Genomic DNA, 15,679 nt, shown 5'->3' with positions numbered 1-15,679 from the left:
AGCCGGTGAGCCCCAGGCAATCTTCCTAGCTGGGCCTGGCCTGGTTATTTGCGGTGCCTAGTTCGAATGAGGCGTTGCGGCCTAGGCCACGGGCGGCTGCACACTGGGCCTGCAGCTCCGGCTCTGCCCGTGCGGGGCTGTGGCGGCTGGTCCGTCAATGGCCTCCTCCTCTTCTCCCGAGCGCCCCTCTGGGTGGGGGGTGGCACCGCCACCGTGCACAGCCTGCAGCCTCGTCATGTGCCTAGGTAGGAGACGTGCCGCCCAGGAAGGCAGGGCCATGTGCGGGGGGACCGACTGCACATGCCTCACGCCAGCCCTGTTCCCCACCCCCTCTGCGCTTATCCTGAGGAGCCACCACCGACGGGGCCGATGTGCTGGGAGGTTGTCCTGAGGGACCGCCATGTGGATTTGAACAGGGGTCTGTGGCGGACTAGCGTGCGGTTTATTCCCCTCAGCCTAGGCCCAAATGATACCGTATACTAGGACAATGGGGAAGCTGAGCTAGCTGGATACTGAAGACCCGATTCAAAGACCAAGGCCCCGTTGTGCTGTACACACAGTAAAGAAGGGCATTTGGGGGAAGGGGCGAATTCCATTGAAATGTTCCTCACTTTAACTGAGTTGAAACGACAACTTGTGGCGGCTGTTGCAAACCGTTTATAGTTGCGCTACTGCTGAGAGGTGGAGTGTGAGACATGCTGAGCATTAGCAAGATACGAATCATCGTAATCATCCCCAATTTACTCCTCCGTGTGTATGTTGTTTATCCATTTCAAGTTTCCAGCATCTTCCCTGTGGGAGGAAAAAAGTTGGCACCCAGAAAGACACTTACTTGTGCTGAATGTTCCCGTGAAGGTTGCTTTGGCTTGGGATTTGTGGTACCCCGTAATTGTGACGTGATATTTCTGCCCACTTCTGAGGCCACCAATGACCCGTTCAGTGCTGGTTAAGTTTAGCTTCAGGACTAGAGAGTGGTCGTGTGCTGAGGTGAGGGTGATGTCAAAGAAGTCGAGGGGCAGGGGCCCTGGGCTCACCCAGCGTAGTTTAGCGCTGTTCTCGGTGATGTCGGTGATCTGGATTTCACTCTCCACTTTAACTGCAGTACAACACAAAACCAAATCAGAGGCTGCCAAGAGAAAAGCTGTAGGGAGGGGTTTGGCGCATCAGGAATTCTAGTCCAATTAGCTGTTGCTGAGGAGAAAGAGAGGGAGGTTAATCAAGATGTACCAAACAGATTATTGAATACTGAGCTACAGTCATGGAGGACGATTGTCCCATGACCTGGCCCTCTGCTAGGGTTAGTCTGCATTTAAAATACCACAGCAGCATAGCTGCCCCACTGCAGTGCTTTGGGGTAGACTATACCTATGCCAAGGGCAGAGTTTTCCTGTCAGCATAGACAATCCATCTCCCTGAAAGGTGGTAGCTAGGTCAATAGAAGAATTTCATCAACCTAGTGCAGAGGGATGTAGATCAACCTACAGAGGGATGTAGGTCAACTTGACTATGCTGCTCAAAGAGGTACATTTTTCACACCCATGGGTCATGTAATTATACCAGCCTAGTTTTCTAGTGTAGACTAGACCTTAGTCTGCTATCTCCAGTTTATCACTCCAGGGTGGGAACTTAATAAAAGAATGCCCATAATGGCGTGTTACATCAGCTCCTCAAAATAAGCAACACGGTTCTAAATGGTGCATTTCCTCAGTACTTTTCATTCACATACACGTCAGGGTGTTTCTAGAGACTAAGCTAGAGATGGGTGGAGCTGCAAAAATGTAGTCATGAACGTTTCTTTGAATAAAGGATGTAAGTTGGCTTTCCCACACTTATAGGCACCACCGTTGGTTTTGTTCAAAAGAAAATTGACAAAGTCAAGTCTTCGGGGTGGCGGGGAATCTAGGATCATGTGAAGGCCTGTGACAGAAGTATTCGCATGGTGAACACCGAAACATTTCTGCTTTCCTTCTTCCTCTTTCGAAAAGTCGGAATGCCCATTTATCTGATGTGACAGGTCACCAAATCTTACTCCATGGATAAAACCAGTGATTAGGCAAAGATCTATTCAAAGCAAACATCTCAGAAGCAAACTGGAGTATGTTTGTCTGATATTCCTACCAAGTTGAAAGTGCAAGCCAATCTGCAACCATCAGCGGGCCACAGCTGATAGAAACTGGCATAGCTCCACTGACTTCTGAGTTACACCAGCTAACCCAACGTCCACCCAAGGGTAATTTATGCCCAGAGAGTAGGTCTGACTGATTCAAATTATTTACAGTGAGGAGTTTGCCTAGCTCTGGACAAAGCCATGATAGAATGTGGGGTAAATCCACTAGAACTGCTGACTGAAAACTCCAGTGACTCACCAGACGGCTGCTCCCCTTCAGAAGAAGTTGACCCCTAGTGAAAGTGTAACACATATTTACATGGAAACATGTGTTTCCCTACAAACATTCAGCATGCATCTGCCATATGTTCTTTGTTCCTTGTTTCACTGAAAAGCAAAGGCTTGTGCAACCCCCTGACACAAGCATATGGCTTAGCTCTTTTAAATGACCATTGCTCATGGAAGAGGCTTGATTTTCTCATGTACGGGGCCAGCATCGAGTCTGTCTGCACAAACTGGGACGTTTCCATTTAGCTGACTGAGATGTCAAAGGATCTTGTACAGCAGCTGTGTTCTTAACCACCGTGGGCCAGAGTCAGCTTAGATGCAATGCCATTAAAGACCCTGAAGCTCAAGCCAATGGCATTACGCCTAGGACTCAACAGCACTGAGTTGCTCTGGGTATAGTTTGTTAACTGTATTTATTCTATCTAAACCACTGGGACTCATCAGTGCATTTGAATGAAAGAAGATCTTTACTTATAGCTAGGTTTAGTATACAGGTTGAACCTCTCTAGTCCGGTCCTCTTGGGCCAGGCAACATCCGTCATCCAGCAGGATGTTAGTTAGCTGGACATCCACTTATCATGGGCATGGCCAAGTTTTCCGCAATTCCATAAAGTTTGTTTACATCTACCAGTTCTGGCGCTCAGTGTTCAGTGCTGTTGTTCTGCTCAAATTTACCCTGAATGTCTTCTAAGAGCCCAGTAAGCAGTGAAAGTGTTGATAATGTTGCTAGACAATATTGATATCCCTCTGGGGTCAATCAGCAAAGCTCCATTGAAGTCAATAGATTTATTCCCCTCTAAACCCGTAGAGAATCTCACCCGGTAGACCCTTCAATGAATACAGCCCTTCCTGAGGGTATGTCTAGACTACATGGCTCCATCGACAGACCCATGTAAATTAGTGTACTCGAAAAAGGGAAATGAAGCAGAGATTTAAATAATTGCCGCTTCATTTACATCAAAATGGCTGCTGTGCTGTGCCGATCAGCTGTTTGGCGGCACAGCGCGGTAGTCTGGACGCTCCACGGTCAACAAGGGAAGCCACAAGGCATAACGGGGTGGTCAACAAGGGCTTCCCTTGTCGACCACGGAGCGTCCAGACTACTGCGCTGTGCCGCCAAACAGCTGATCGGTACAGCATAGCAGCCATTTTTATGTAAATGAAGCAGCAATTATTTAAATCACTGCTTCATTTCCCAATGTCTAGAAACCTAATCTACATGGCTCCATCGACGGAACAATGTAATCTAGACATACCCTAAGAGAGAAAGCATTGACTTTATTTCACTGTATTTTAAAAAGTGAGCACTGAATTTTCTTGCTCATACCCTAGACCAGTGGTTCTCAACGTGGGCCATATGGCTCCCCAGGGGGCCACACCTTACTTCTAGGGGACCATGTGGAAAAACCCAGAACATTAGGGGGGCACAGTAAGTTTCTGAGTGGGCCACCCAAACTTAACTGCCAGGCATATGATGAATGAGGCTCAGAAGGGGGCCATGAGCAAAAAAAGGTTGAGAAACACTGCCCTAGACCACAGAGTATTGTCTAAAAATGGGAAGAACTATACATACCGGCTGGTTTTTCTTTAGCAGCTGTACTTGCACTGGTCATTGTGCTTGCAGTTGTAGTTGTGCGGGCACTGGTCGTTGTGTTTGCAGCTGCAGTTGCATGGACCTTTGTAGTGGTGCTCACAGCTGCAGTTGCACGGGCCTTTGTAGTTGTGTTTGCAGCTGCAGTTGCACGGGCCTTTGTAGTGGTGCTCGCAGCTGCAGTTGCATGGGCCTTTGTAGTTGTGCTTGCAGTTGTAGTTGTGCGGGCACTGGTCATTGTGGTCGTAGTTCTGCGGGCACTGGTGGTTGTGCTTGCGGTCGTAGTTCTGCGAGCACTGGTGGTTGTGCTTGCGGTTGTAGTTGTGCGGGCACTTGTAGTCACATTATTTGCAACATATCTGTTTCAACAAAACCAGTTGTTACTGCTAGGTATATTTTTCTATTTACCAAGCTAGACGTACAAGGCACTGCCATCTTTATTAGTGTTCTACTAGAATTCTGGAGGTAGAAGGGTTCAGAAAAGTCCGCTGGAGTCAATGGGAATCTCTCCATTGGCTTCCCGGTGCTGGAGATTGAGCCCAAAGAGGAACAAAAAGCTGGTGGCTTTCGGGCAAACAGCTGAGCACTGCACCGAAGTACAATCTTGGCAGGCACGTACCAAGTTGGGTGGGTAAATAGGCAGTGAATCAGTTAACCCTGTAAGTATCCTACATCATAAGCTTGTAAAAAGAAATTCATTTTTCTCATTTTCACACGTACCCGTCCTGGTTTTTATAGCATGCCTATCCCTCCACAAGCTGAATCACCTTGACACACATGGTGTGTCTCGTAGCCACGTAGAACCGGAAAGAAACTCAAGCAATCATCTGCTCCCGCACGGTGAAGCAGAACCAAATACATCTAGACTGTGCATTATAGCACGACTGTGATATGAGGGAACAACCCGTGCCAGACATGACATCCCATGACAGCACCATCGTTTGGTGATTTACAATGATGCGGGTGAAGTAAAAGAAAGCTGCATAACTAATTAACATGATACACTGGGCTCTGTCGTCTTTGCTCTGTGCCTGGAAGTCTCATTGACCTTGCTGGGATTTTGATGACGAAAGAACCTGGCAGAATGAGTCCATTGACATGCCTTGTAAATCTATTATATATGAGAGAGTCTGTCTGAGAACTCCTCCTAAATGGTATCAGCTAGGACAACCATGTTCGGTAGACAGCTTTCTCTTATCATAACTCAGAGTTTGGTTGTGCCGGGACAACGTGACAAGCCTGGAATAGGATTGCTCCTCATAAAACCATACAGAAAAGAGACAATCACCAGGCAGGTGAAAAGGGCAGCTGGGTTCCTCTCCCCTCAACCAATCCAGAACTGCCCCTGTCCCAAGAGCCCACCTCTCCTAGGCACCCTTTAGAGAGGGCAGGGGGACGGAAGCTCCTCCCCCCTCAATTCATACATGGACATTGCTGGCTGTTCTCCTTTGTCAGGGAGCGAGGGGAAAGTGCTCAGTTTGCTGCATTCCTCACTCTGGCTGGGGAGCTCAGAGGGCAGATGAACCTAGACCTGCTCCAGACAGGGAGCATGCACCCCTCCCCTGGCTGTGCCCACTGGAGTTGCAGTGGTCATGGAGAGATGCTTCTCACCTGGCCCCAAGCTGCAATGGTGACAGAGGGCTGGGGTAATTCTCTTTCCCTGGGGCAGCCTGCTACTGAACACCTCAGCCCCACCCAGAACAACAATTTAAGTGAGGCAAAACAACAATTATTTGAGTTAAAAACCTGAGCAACGCCGGGTCAATCTTCTAGTGTAGCACAAAAAAAATTTGGGACCAAAAACATGGGACCAAGATCTTCAAAGGGGGCTAATCATAGTGGGTGGCCTACTTTTGGGGTGGTTAGCCTCAGGCCCTCGAAAGCAGCATTTTCCAAAGTAGCACGTCCCCTGAGGAAGGGCAAAGGACTAGCTGGAGCAGGAGGTGCATAAATTGATACAGGTCAGCGTCTAACGCCATACGGCCGGGTTGGACAGGAGTGTGACCAGTTCCATTTTCCTAAAGCAGGGGCTCAGTTTTCAGACGTTTGGGCACCGATCCCTAAATAGGACTTAGTTTTTCGACCATGTCGAGTGTCTGTAAATGAGGTCCTTTTACAGAAGTTCAGGCTATGCACCCAAACCCACCGATCACTTTTGAAAATCTTGGTCCAGATGAGGGAAAGAGTTTTATCCTCCACAGAGTATGTCTGTAGATCTAAATTACCTAAAGAAAAAGACACACTGAAGACAACAAAGTCCATGAACAGTTAAATGACATATGGAAAGGTCCAGAAGTCAGCTGAATTCTGGATTAAAAAGGAATACAAAGACAGTACTTGTCAGTCAAGAATTTTGCTCCCAAAGCCCAATCTGCTGCAGAAAAACTACTTACAATGTGTTTTGGCCAAATGCAGAAGAACTCTTTGCTGCCTGATCTCTATGGAACCAATCGCATTGTTTCCTTATGTCCGGAGACAGGTAAAAAGTGTTTTCACCTAGACACAGACACAGCTCAGTGAATATGTTTTTAAAAAAAATTATTTCATATTAATTAAAACCACATTGATCTCACTTTGGCCAAAAGATAGTGCTCTAGGTTGTAATCGTGCATTAACAACGATCTGATAATAGTGCTGCTGCCAGCTCTTTCTGATCACTACAAAAAACGAAGCGGTTGCTTAAAATGGCGTGTTTATTATTTCAAGACATCAGCATTTCCCATGGCGATCGTAAGCTTTAGATTCCTTTCGGGACTAATCCCAAGAATACATTAGCCGACCGTATCAGTTAATGCCTAAACTGCTGCCTTTCAACACAACCCATGTTGTTCCCACCATCTAGGCTCAGCTGAACATGTCCTGGTTTTTGGACCGTTGAAAGGATCCAGGCTTCCTTCTGGCGGTAGAGGGGGAAATCAAACCGTGGCGTTCTAAACATCCGTTTTATTCCCAGGGGCCAAACCTGCTGATGTTGGATGTCGCTGGGGAGTCTGCAGGGGAAAATGCCAACAGCGAGGCTTTGTTAGCCCCGTGGGTGGCTTTTGGGATGGCCGCAGGTGGATTGTAGGGGAGGCAGGGTTGCTGAAGGATGCCCCTGCCAGCAGAAATCCCAGCCTCACACCCAGCCTCTCCACAGAACTCTGTCTGTACAGGGCTGGGGGAGTGGGGCTAGCAGGCCCCCTCCCAGCAGGGAAAGGAGAAGCACTCCCCACCCCCACCTTGTGCCGTACACAGACGCGGCAGGGCCGGGGGGTTCTGCTCCTTTCCCCTCCATCTGCCATATGTCTCCCCCCCCCCCCAGGTTGTGCAGGATGGGGAGGGGCAGAGTGTGGGGGTTCCAGGACGGGGGAGGGTAGGAATCACTCGGGGAGATCACGTAGCCCTACCCCTCCCATAATGGCAAAAAGCTTTTTGTTTCCTTTCCCCTCTGGCTAACGTCCCAAGAAGAGCTCATGGCCCCGGCACGACACTCGGTTCTCCTCTTAGTTGGCCGGATTCTCAGCTGAAGTCACTGGAGAGTCATGACCATTTGTCCACCCGAGGATCTGCCCCGGGAACTTTCTACTTGCTGACGGGCATTTCTAGGGCGAGGGGGGCTTGGTTTTCGAGGCACCACTTAAAGGAGCCATCCACAGCCAGTCCCCTGGACCTCCATTTACTGCCTCTCACTGCCAAAGGGCTGAGAAAACTGTTGGGATCTGAATGTGAGGCTGGCGTTAAGCTCCAAGAACTAGAATCCCTCATGTGACCTGTTCAACTATCCCGGGGGGGGGGGGGGGCGCGCTGGGATAAAGCGGGAATCATGTTCCGTTGTCAACCTGCTCCAAGACAGGATGAAACAAACTAGCCCAGGATGCGTCCCTGAGTATCTAGGAAATCTCTGTGGTTCTCTGAGCCACCAAAGACTTTGTAGCGCTCCAGATTTCACACTGCCAAAGGCAGCCAGCACAAAACTCCCCTTCCTTTGAACCAATCTGCATCTACACGATAAAAGGATTTTTAAAGGGCCATCATTAGGGTTGACTCTAAGCTGCAAAATTCAGATCCAGAGCCAAAGGTCCCCAACACTCTGGGCTGCCTAAATCCAGAATTTAGGTATGGACCTGGGATTGATTCCGGGTCCAACTTTCCTAACAGCCTCAGGAAAGTGTGGGCTGTCGGCCCGTCTCTAGTTAAAAGCAGATAAAATAAAAGAGCCAGGCCAACAGCTGCTAGTTTGCTGTACTTTCATGCCGCCCCCATCTCCAGGCTGCACTGCAATAGTAACATTTTTTATTCTTCCACTTGCCCGAGGGCTGTGCGGGGGTGTTATACTCACTGCTGATAAAGGACGGTAACAGTTTCCCAAAGCGCAGCAAGACCTCCTCATGCAGCTCCGAGGGCTTCTCGACCAATTTGAAGAACACGTCGTTGGGCTCGCTAGCCAAGGTGTAGATATGCTTGACGTTCACTTTCTTGCCGATGCCGAGCACAACAAAAAAGTACCCTTTACACTTGGCACTGATGATAACTCTTTGAAGGTGCTCCAGTTCCTGTGTGCTCACTTCTCCGGTCATCATCAAAATGAGGACTTTCAGATCCCGTGGGTTGGGCACGCTTTCAAACACATGCGCTGCCGTGTATTCAATTGCACTTCCCAGAGCCCTTGTGCCGTACAGCTGGGTCATGTGGTTCTGAAGGAAGTCCATCATCTTCTCCTTGGACCCGTACTCTGTTAGGGAGAACTCTACTTTTACTGGCAAGGCACTTGACTTGCTTTTGTGTTCGTACGGAGCGTGTTGGAGAACAGCAACTCTGGCGTGGTGCTGGGAAGACGTTGGATGGGAGCTGATCTCCAGCTGATTCACTATGTAGGAAATGTATTTCTTCATCTCGTTGAACTGCAGCGGAGTGGTGCTCTCAGAGCTGTCCAGGAGGAAAGCCATGTCAATGTCTACGTCTGTGGGGACTGCCCGCCTGTCCCTGGTGAACGACCTTTGGGGGATACCAATAGCGCCGCAGGTTTCATCGGGATCGCATACGTCTAGAAAAGAAACACACCCCGTTTCATTTTTGCACCCTGAAAGGGAGGGCTCCTCGACATACTTATAACCTATTTTCTGCTAAGCTCACACACCACAGACATGGTCTCCCATAAAATACTTGGGTGTGTAATATCCTTGGTGAATTAATTTGGGTTGGCTATTAAAGCAAATCCACACGGTTGGCATAAAATTAAGCCTTGATTTCAATAGGTGCACTAAATCAATTACAGTATTGCTTAGTCACATCATGTACCTTATGTAGTAATAGGCTCACATTCTATTTAGTTGGATCTACTGAATATAGCCTCTCATAATATAAAATACCACCAAGGTTTGAGCAGAAATGAGTGTAGGCTATGATACCAATTCAGAGAGGACTTCATCCCAATGCATCTTCAGTTAATTGAACATACATCCACTACATCAATGAACTTCACACTGTGTAGTCCATCAAGTCCTTTCTAACCGGCTGGAGACAGCAGTACAGGCAGAACCTCTCTAGTCCAGTACCTGCAGGACCCGACCGGTTCTGAACCAGAGAATTTGCCAGCCCACAGGCGGTCCATATTGCCTTGCAGCATCACCAATACTTCCACTGTTTGCTCTTAGAAGACATCGAGGGGTAAATTCAAGTTAAATAACAGCTCAGAACACTGAGAGCCAGGACTGGTGGCTGTAAGCAAACTTTATGGGACAGCGGGAAACTTGGCCACACCCCTGGTAGACATCAGCTAACTGACATCATGCCGGACCACAGATGTTTCTGGACTAGAGAGGTTCAACTGTATTTTGAGCACTAACAAGTATGGGATTTAGCCACTGAGACAGGAAACGGCCCATGAAAGGAATTTAAATGGTTGTCATGATCTGCAGACTGCAACCTCGGGAGAATCTCTATAGTAGTCCCAATGTGTGATCCAGGCCCTTTCTGATGAACGTTTGTTCTCTCACCCAGCAATTCCGCAAGCCATATCAATGTGGATGCTTCCCACCTTTAGACTGCATAAAGGCTGACTCCGGACTGTGCTTCCCTTGGCTGCCATGGGGCTACTCCCCGAAGTCAGACAAGGCCCTGACTGAACAGAAGTGAAATCAGTGCCTTACCCAGACAAATGTGACATGTCAGGAGTCTCTTGATGGTTTGATTAATCTGAGCTGCAGCGGCCGGCAGGACAATAGCATGTCCCACTGCAGTGTTGTTCATCTGGGGTAGACAAAAGCACAGGGTTCATAATGATATAGTCAGATATTTTTAACAAATACGCTTCTTACTGTAAGGGTAGTCTTGAGTTCAGGCATTGGCTTGGGGCTTAGAGAGTTGGATTCAGTTCTCTGACCTGCAGACATGCCCTGTGTGATCTTGGGCAAGTTATTTAATCTCTCCATGCCTCAGTTTCCCTTCAATGGGTGCAATAATGTGGCACTTCCATTCTCCTCTCCCTCTCTCTACCTTAGTATTATCTGTTTACATTGTTAGGTGATGGGGGCTTTTGGGTGCTGCTGGGGTACTAATAAGTCATAACACGTGCTCTGGCGCATACTCAGATTTTAAGTGCACAGAGTTTGTCCCTTTGTGTTTCAACTAAGAGGATGAGGATGTCTTGCTCTCTGTGGATGTGAGACCTCTCACCTGATTTGTTCACAAAAGGCCACTCAGGACCAGAAGGGGGGGGTGTATTCGTGTGCATATTTTACCGACACAGTAAGGCTACGTCTAGACTGGCATGATTTTCCACAAATGCTTTTAACGGAAAAGTTTTCCGTTAAAAGCATTTGCGGAAAAGCGTCCATGCCAATCTAGACGCACTTTTCCGCAAAAAAGCCCCGATCGCCATTTTCGCGATCGGGGCTTTTTTGCGCAAAACAAATCTGAGCTGTCTACACTCACCCTTTTGCATAAAAGCTTTGCGCAAAAGGACTTTTGCCCGAACGGGAGCAGCATAGTATTTCCGCAAGAAGCACTGATTTCAGATAGTAGGAAGTCAGCGTTCTTGCAGAAATTCAAGTGGCCAGTCTAGACACAGCCTAAGCATCTTTTTTTATTCTGGGCTTGGAGAGCACCTTGCACGATGGTCCATGAGTAGAGCTTCTAAGAGCGACCCCAACGCAAATAATAGACACGGTCGTCCCGCAGCGCCTTGGGGGAGCATGCACAAAGTCCGTTCTTGGCCCTGAGAATGTGGCTCAGAACAGGACATTCGATTCGCTGCTGATAGAAGCCAACAGAAGGGTGCCCGTTGACTTCCCCGGGAGCTGGCCGGGGCCCACCGAGTGGAAGGAAAGAGCAGGAAGGAGGGACCCACACCTGCAGTGCGTTTATGAGAGTTCGGTCCTCTCGGTTAGTCAGGAACACCGGCGTGACTCCAGCATCGTACAGCTTCAGCACGGCCTCGTTCAGCTGGGAGGAGGCCCTCGTCGGTCCGTTGCTGAAGAACACGGCCACCTTCCTCATCAGGAAGCCGCTGCGTGCCCGCTTGAAGGTATTCCTGGCGACGAAGGACATGGCCGTCTCCAGGCTGCGCTGCTTGGTGGTCTGAGGGATTTGGAGGTTCTGGAGCCGCTCCAGGAGGTTGGATTTCTTCCTGGATTCCGCGAAACGGAACTCCGTGGTGATGTCGCTGTTGTAGGTCACAACGGCCACCCGGGCCCCCCGCGGGCAGTTGCTCTCAGCGATGGTGAGATTGTTCACCACTCTCAGCACTGTCTGCTTCATGCGGTTGAAAATGTCATTAGTGACTCCGGAGGAGGTGTCTATGGCAAACACCAGCTCCGTTGGGAACACCGGGCACTCCTTGGGACCTACCGAAAAGGTGGGTTTCAAGCTGTGAATGTTTGATAACATTATTATTACATAGCCAGGGCTAAAACCTCAGCTGGCATGAAGCAACTGGCCTCTATCGAAATCAATGGAGAGTGTTTGATGGGTTGAGGTTTTGGCTCTGACTAAAGACGTTTAAAAGTTCCTCCCGGAAATGAAACAATTGAAAGTGACTTACCATAGCAGCAAGCTGTGAATAAATAAAAGAGAGTGATTTAGTGGGAGCCAGGTTGTATAACACCATGAGCACACACGGGCTACGTCTAGACTGGCATGATTTTCCGGAAATGCTTTTAACGGAAAAGTTTTCCGTTAAAAGCATTTTCAGAACAGAGCGTCTAGATTCTCATGGACGCTTTTCCGCAAAAGCACTTTTTGCGGAAAAGTGTCCATGCCACTCTAGATGCGCTTTTTCCGCCAAAAAGCCCCGATCGCCATTTTCGCGATCGGGGCTTTTTTTGCGGAAAACAAATCTGGGCTATCTACACTGGCCCTTTTGCGCAAAAGTTTTGCGCAAAAGAACTTTTGCCCGAATGGGAGCAGCATAGTATTTCCACAAGAACACTGACAATCTTACATGAGATCGTCAGTGCTTTTGTGGAAATTCAAGCAGCCAGTGTAGACAGCTGGCAAGTTTTTCCGAAAAAGCAGCTGATTTTCTGGAAAAACTGGCCAGTCTAGACACAGCCAAGGTGAGCGTGCAAGAAAGAGAGCACGGCGGTACTTACGGCATTTATCTTTGATGCTCCGGACAAGGGCACATTGCTTTAAAAAGGAGGAAAAGAGGAAGATGAACGCACCATCAAACAAAAGATGTTTCAGAACAAGATGGAAGCAGAGAGCTCAATATTCAACTTACATCTCTGGATTCTCCTCTGTCGCCCTTAAGCCCCTGTTAGGGTTTAGAAAAAGATGGCATTACAATCCATAGTGAGAGGCTGGTGTGCCAAAGTCAGCCCAGGAGCACGCAGAAGAAAGAGGAAAACTCTTCCCTTTTCATTTTCATCTCCAGGAAGTTCACCGTCCTCAGCAGTGTTATACGGAGCCATCCCTAGTTTACAAACTACTTGGCGCTCGAGGAGCTCATGAAATCAAGGCTTGGTGGCGTTACCGTCCCGCAGGGCTCTTATTGCTCATTCGTCCCCGTGCAGAAGGTCACCGTGCCCTCAGATCTCCACCTACGGCTTATGTGGGAATGACGAACTGCACAGACCTTCTGCGGGCCCTGGGCATGGGGGTTTCACCCACGTGAGTGTCAGGGCTACGTTGGGCCTTGCTCTGGAGGAGTGCATAGACTGAGGCAGGACAGGCAGAAGTGTTCTCCCACGCTCCCATCCCCCGAATTTGCCTCTTTGGGCCCCCAGCGGAAAACTGATTCAGGGCAACGCACTTCAACAACCAGAAAACAATGACTAGCAGGCACGCCCAGCAGTTTCCTTGGCATGTAATTAATTCAATGTGTAATTAATTAAGCAGAACCGCTTATCTCCCTCTGTCCTTGGCTTAGGCTGTTGTTGTAGGGCCCACTCCTGTGCCATGGCATTAGGCCACTCCACAGGCATGTCCAGGATTAAGCAACTCGTGCACCACTTTTGGTGAGTGTGTGGGCTACGCAGGGGAGCAGCTGCTACCCCACAGGCTGCAGGACTCGCTCAGTCACAGGCTAGCTGCACTGAAATAAAAAATGGCACGTGGGTAAGGAAAGGGGATGCAACTCCAACCCCGCAGATTTAGCAGATGGGTGACCTCCTGCGACTTGGAAAACAGGCAGCTCCCCAACCTCTACCACCCGTCAGTCCCAACCTCTCCCTGCCCTGCAGGAGAGATTCCTGGATACTTATGATACTGTTGCAGGGTGCGGGGGGGGGGGGGGGGGTTAGGAGCAGATTTAGCTGGTTTCCATTTGAATGCTGGTTTCCATTTTTAATGCTTCCCATATGGAACAATTAAAGGCCAGATTTCAAAGAAATGCACTTTGAAACTTCTCAGCATAAGAACGGCCAGACTGGGTCAGACCAAATGCCCATCCAGCCCAGTATCCTGTCTGCCAGCAATGGCCAATGCCAGGTGCCCCAGAGGGAGTGAACTGAACAGGGAATCATCGAGTGATCCCTCTCCTGTCATCCATTCCCAGCCTCTGACTAACAGGCTAGCTACACCATTCCTGCCCATCCTGGCTAACAGCCATCGATGGACCTAACTTCCAGGAATTTATCTAGCTTTTTCTTGAACTCTGTTAAAGTCCTGATCTTCACAACATCCTACCGCAAGGAGTTCCACAGGTTGACAGTGCGTTGAATGGAGAAGTACTTCCTTTTGTTTGTTTTAAACCTGCACTTATTAATTTCATTTGGCAACCCCTAGTTCTTATGTAATGGGTACAAGTAAATTACTTATGCACTTTCTCTACACCAGTCATGAATTTATAGTCCTCTATCACATTCCCCCCTTAGTCTCCTCTTTTCTGTCTCAGCCTTTACTACCAGCCCCCAGATGTGAATACAATAAACACTTACAGGTGATCCTGGGTAGCCAAGCTCTCCTATCTGACCGGGTGTCCCAGGTGCTCCTGAATTCCCCTAGGAGACAAGAGAGCAGAGATCATCAATTCACATTTGATACAGACGAGGAGAATTTCCCAAATGCTCTTCCAGGCAGAGTCATAAGAACATCAGAACGGCCAAACTGGGTCAAACCAAAGGCCCAGTATCCTGTCTGCTGACAGTAGCCAATACCAGGTGCCCCTGAGGGAGTGAACAGAACAGGGAATCATCAAGTGATCCCTCCCCTGTTGCCCATTCCCAGCCTCTGAGAAATACAGTCTAGGGACACCATTCTTAACAATCCTGGCTAATAAGTATTGATGGACCTAACCTCCATGAATTTATCTAGGTTTTTTTTTTAACTCTGTTAAAGTCCTGGTCTTCACAACTTCCTCTGGCGAGGAGTTCCATAGGTTGACTGTGCACTGCATGAAGAAAAACTTCCCTTTGTTTGTTTTAAACTTGCTGCCTATTCACTTCATCGGGTGTCTCCTAGTTCTTATGTCATGGGAACAAGTCAATAACTTTTCCTTATTCACTTTCTCCACATCAGCCATGATTTTATAGATCTCACTGGAAGAACATAGGTAGTAACGAGTTATGAGCTTTGTACTGTACGGTCCTGTTAAGGAATAGGTGTCTGAAACAAAATGGGTTTAACCTCCCATAGTGGATTGTTTTTCAGAATAAAGGAACCGGGTACCAAAAACTGCCTTCCAGAAGAATAATTTTGTCCGGCTGGCTACAAGTGCTATCTCCAGCATAACTGATGTACTCTCATTGTAAATCCAGACATGAGCAGCCAGCCGGAAAGCTTCATCCATGCTCAGGAGGAGAGGAATCCTCCTTCCTCACCCATGGAGCAATGGTTTCTTCCAACTAATGGCTGGACTAGTCTCTCTGCGGTAGGTCAGGTCCCGCCCCTTGGGCAGAATGGACCTGTCTGAGCAAAGCATGTTCCAGCATCAGGCAGAGCAAAATCGGGCCCAACAGGTCACTCTCCCAACGCTGGAGCCCAGCAGTCCCTGCCGCTGGCAGCCGGAGAACCCCCGGAGAGTGGAAAGGATCTGTCAATAGCTGAGGAAAACCCATTGTGCCAAACTCCCAAAGCCGGGAGGCTGAGCCAATTTCTCTCCTTTCTTGCACAAAAGGCAGCATGAGAAATGGCGTCATGGTAAAAACTTACCCTGCGGCCTCTGTTTCCTTTAGGGCCAGCACCTCCAGGGCCACCTCGAACTCCAGCTGTACCCTGTTCAGAAAAGAGCACAAACGGTAGTTGTAGCTGCAGGCCAGCTTAAAGCAGAAATG

At 48.7% G+C, this 15,679-nt stretch overlaps 1 protein-coding gene across 1 annotated transcript in view; it reads right to left on the bottom strand.

Annotated features, from left to right (window-relative positions):
- COL6A3 (collagen type VI alpha 3 chain) overlaps positions 1 to 15,679 on the bottom strand; it is a 107,236-nt gene that overhangs the window by 17,304 nt on the left and 74,253 nt on the right. The window contains exons 31-41 of the mRNA XM_075934041.2: positions 15,558 to 15,620; positions 14,345 to 14,407; positions 12,688 to 12,720; positions 12,557 to 12,593; positions 12,007 to 12,018; positions 11,316 to 11,809; positions 10,115 to 10,214; positions 8,305 to 9,009; positions 6,380 to 6,482; positions 3,969 to 4,345; positions 833 to 1,096 (exon numbers count right to left, since the gene is read on the bottom strand). Of these exons, the coding sequence (XP_075790156.2) occupies positions 833 to 1,096; positions 3,969 to 4,345; positions 6,380 to 6,482; positions 8,305 to 9,009; positions 10,115 to 10,214; positions 11,316 to 11,809; positions 12,007 to 12,018; positions 12,557 to 12,593; positions 12,688 to 12,720; positions 14,345 to 14,407; positions 15,558 to 15,620 (2,251 nt within the window). The remainder of the gene's footprint in view (positions 1 to 832; positions 1,097 to 3,968; positions 4,346 to 6,379; positions 6,483 to 8,304; positions 9,010 to 10,114; positions 10,215 to 11,315; positions 11,810 to 12,006; positions 12,019 to 12,556; positions 12,594 to 12,687; positions 12,721 to 14,344; positions 14,408 to 15,557; positions 15,621 to 15,679) is intronic.

This window comes from Pelodiscus sinensis, chromosome 7, assembly GCF_052426305.1.
Source record: "Pelodiscus sinensis isolate ZL-2025 chromosome 7, ASM5242630v1, whole genome shotgun sequence".
NCBI classification, from domain to species: domain Eukaryota; kingdom Metazoa; phylum Chordata; order Testudines; family Trionychidae; genus Pelodiscus; species Pelodiscus sinensis.
Note: the sequence above shows the minus strand (reverse complement) of the source record. Positions and strands in the feature narration are given on the sequence as shown.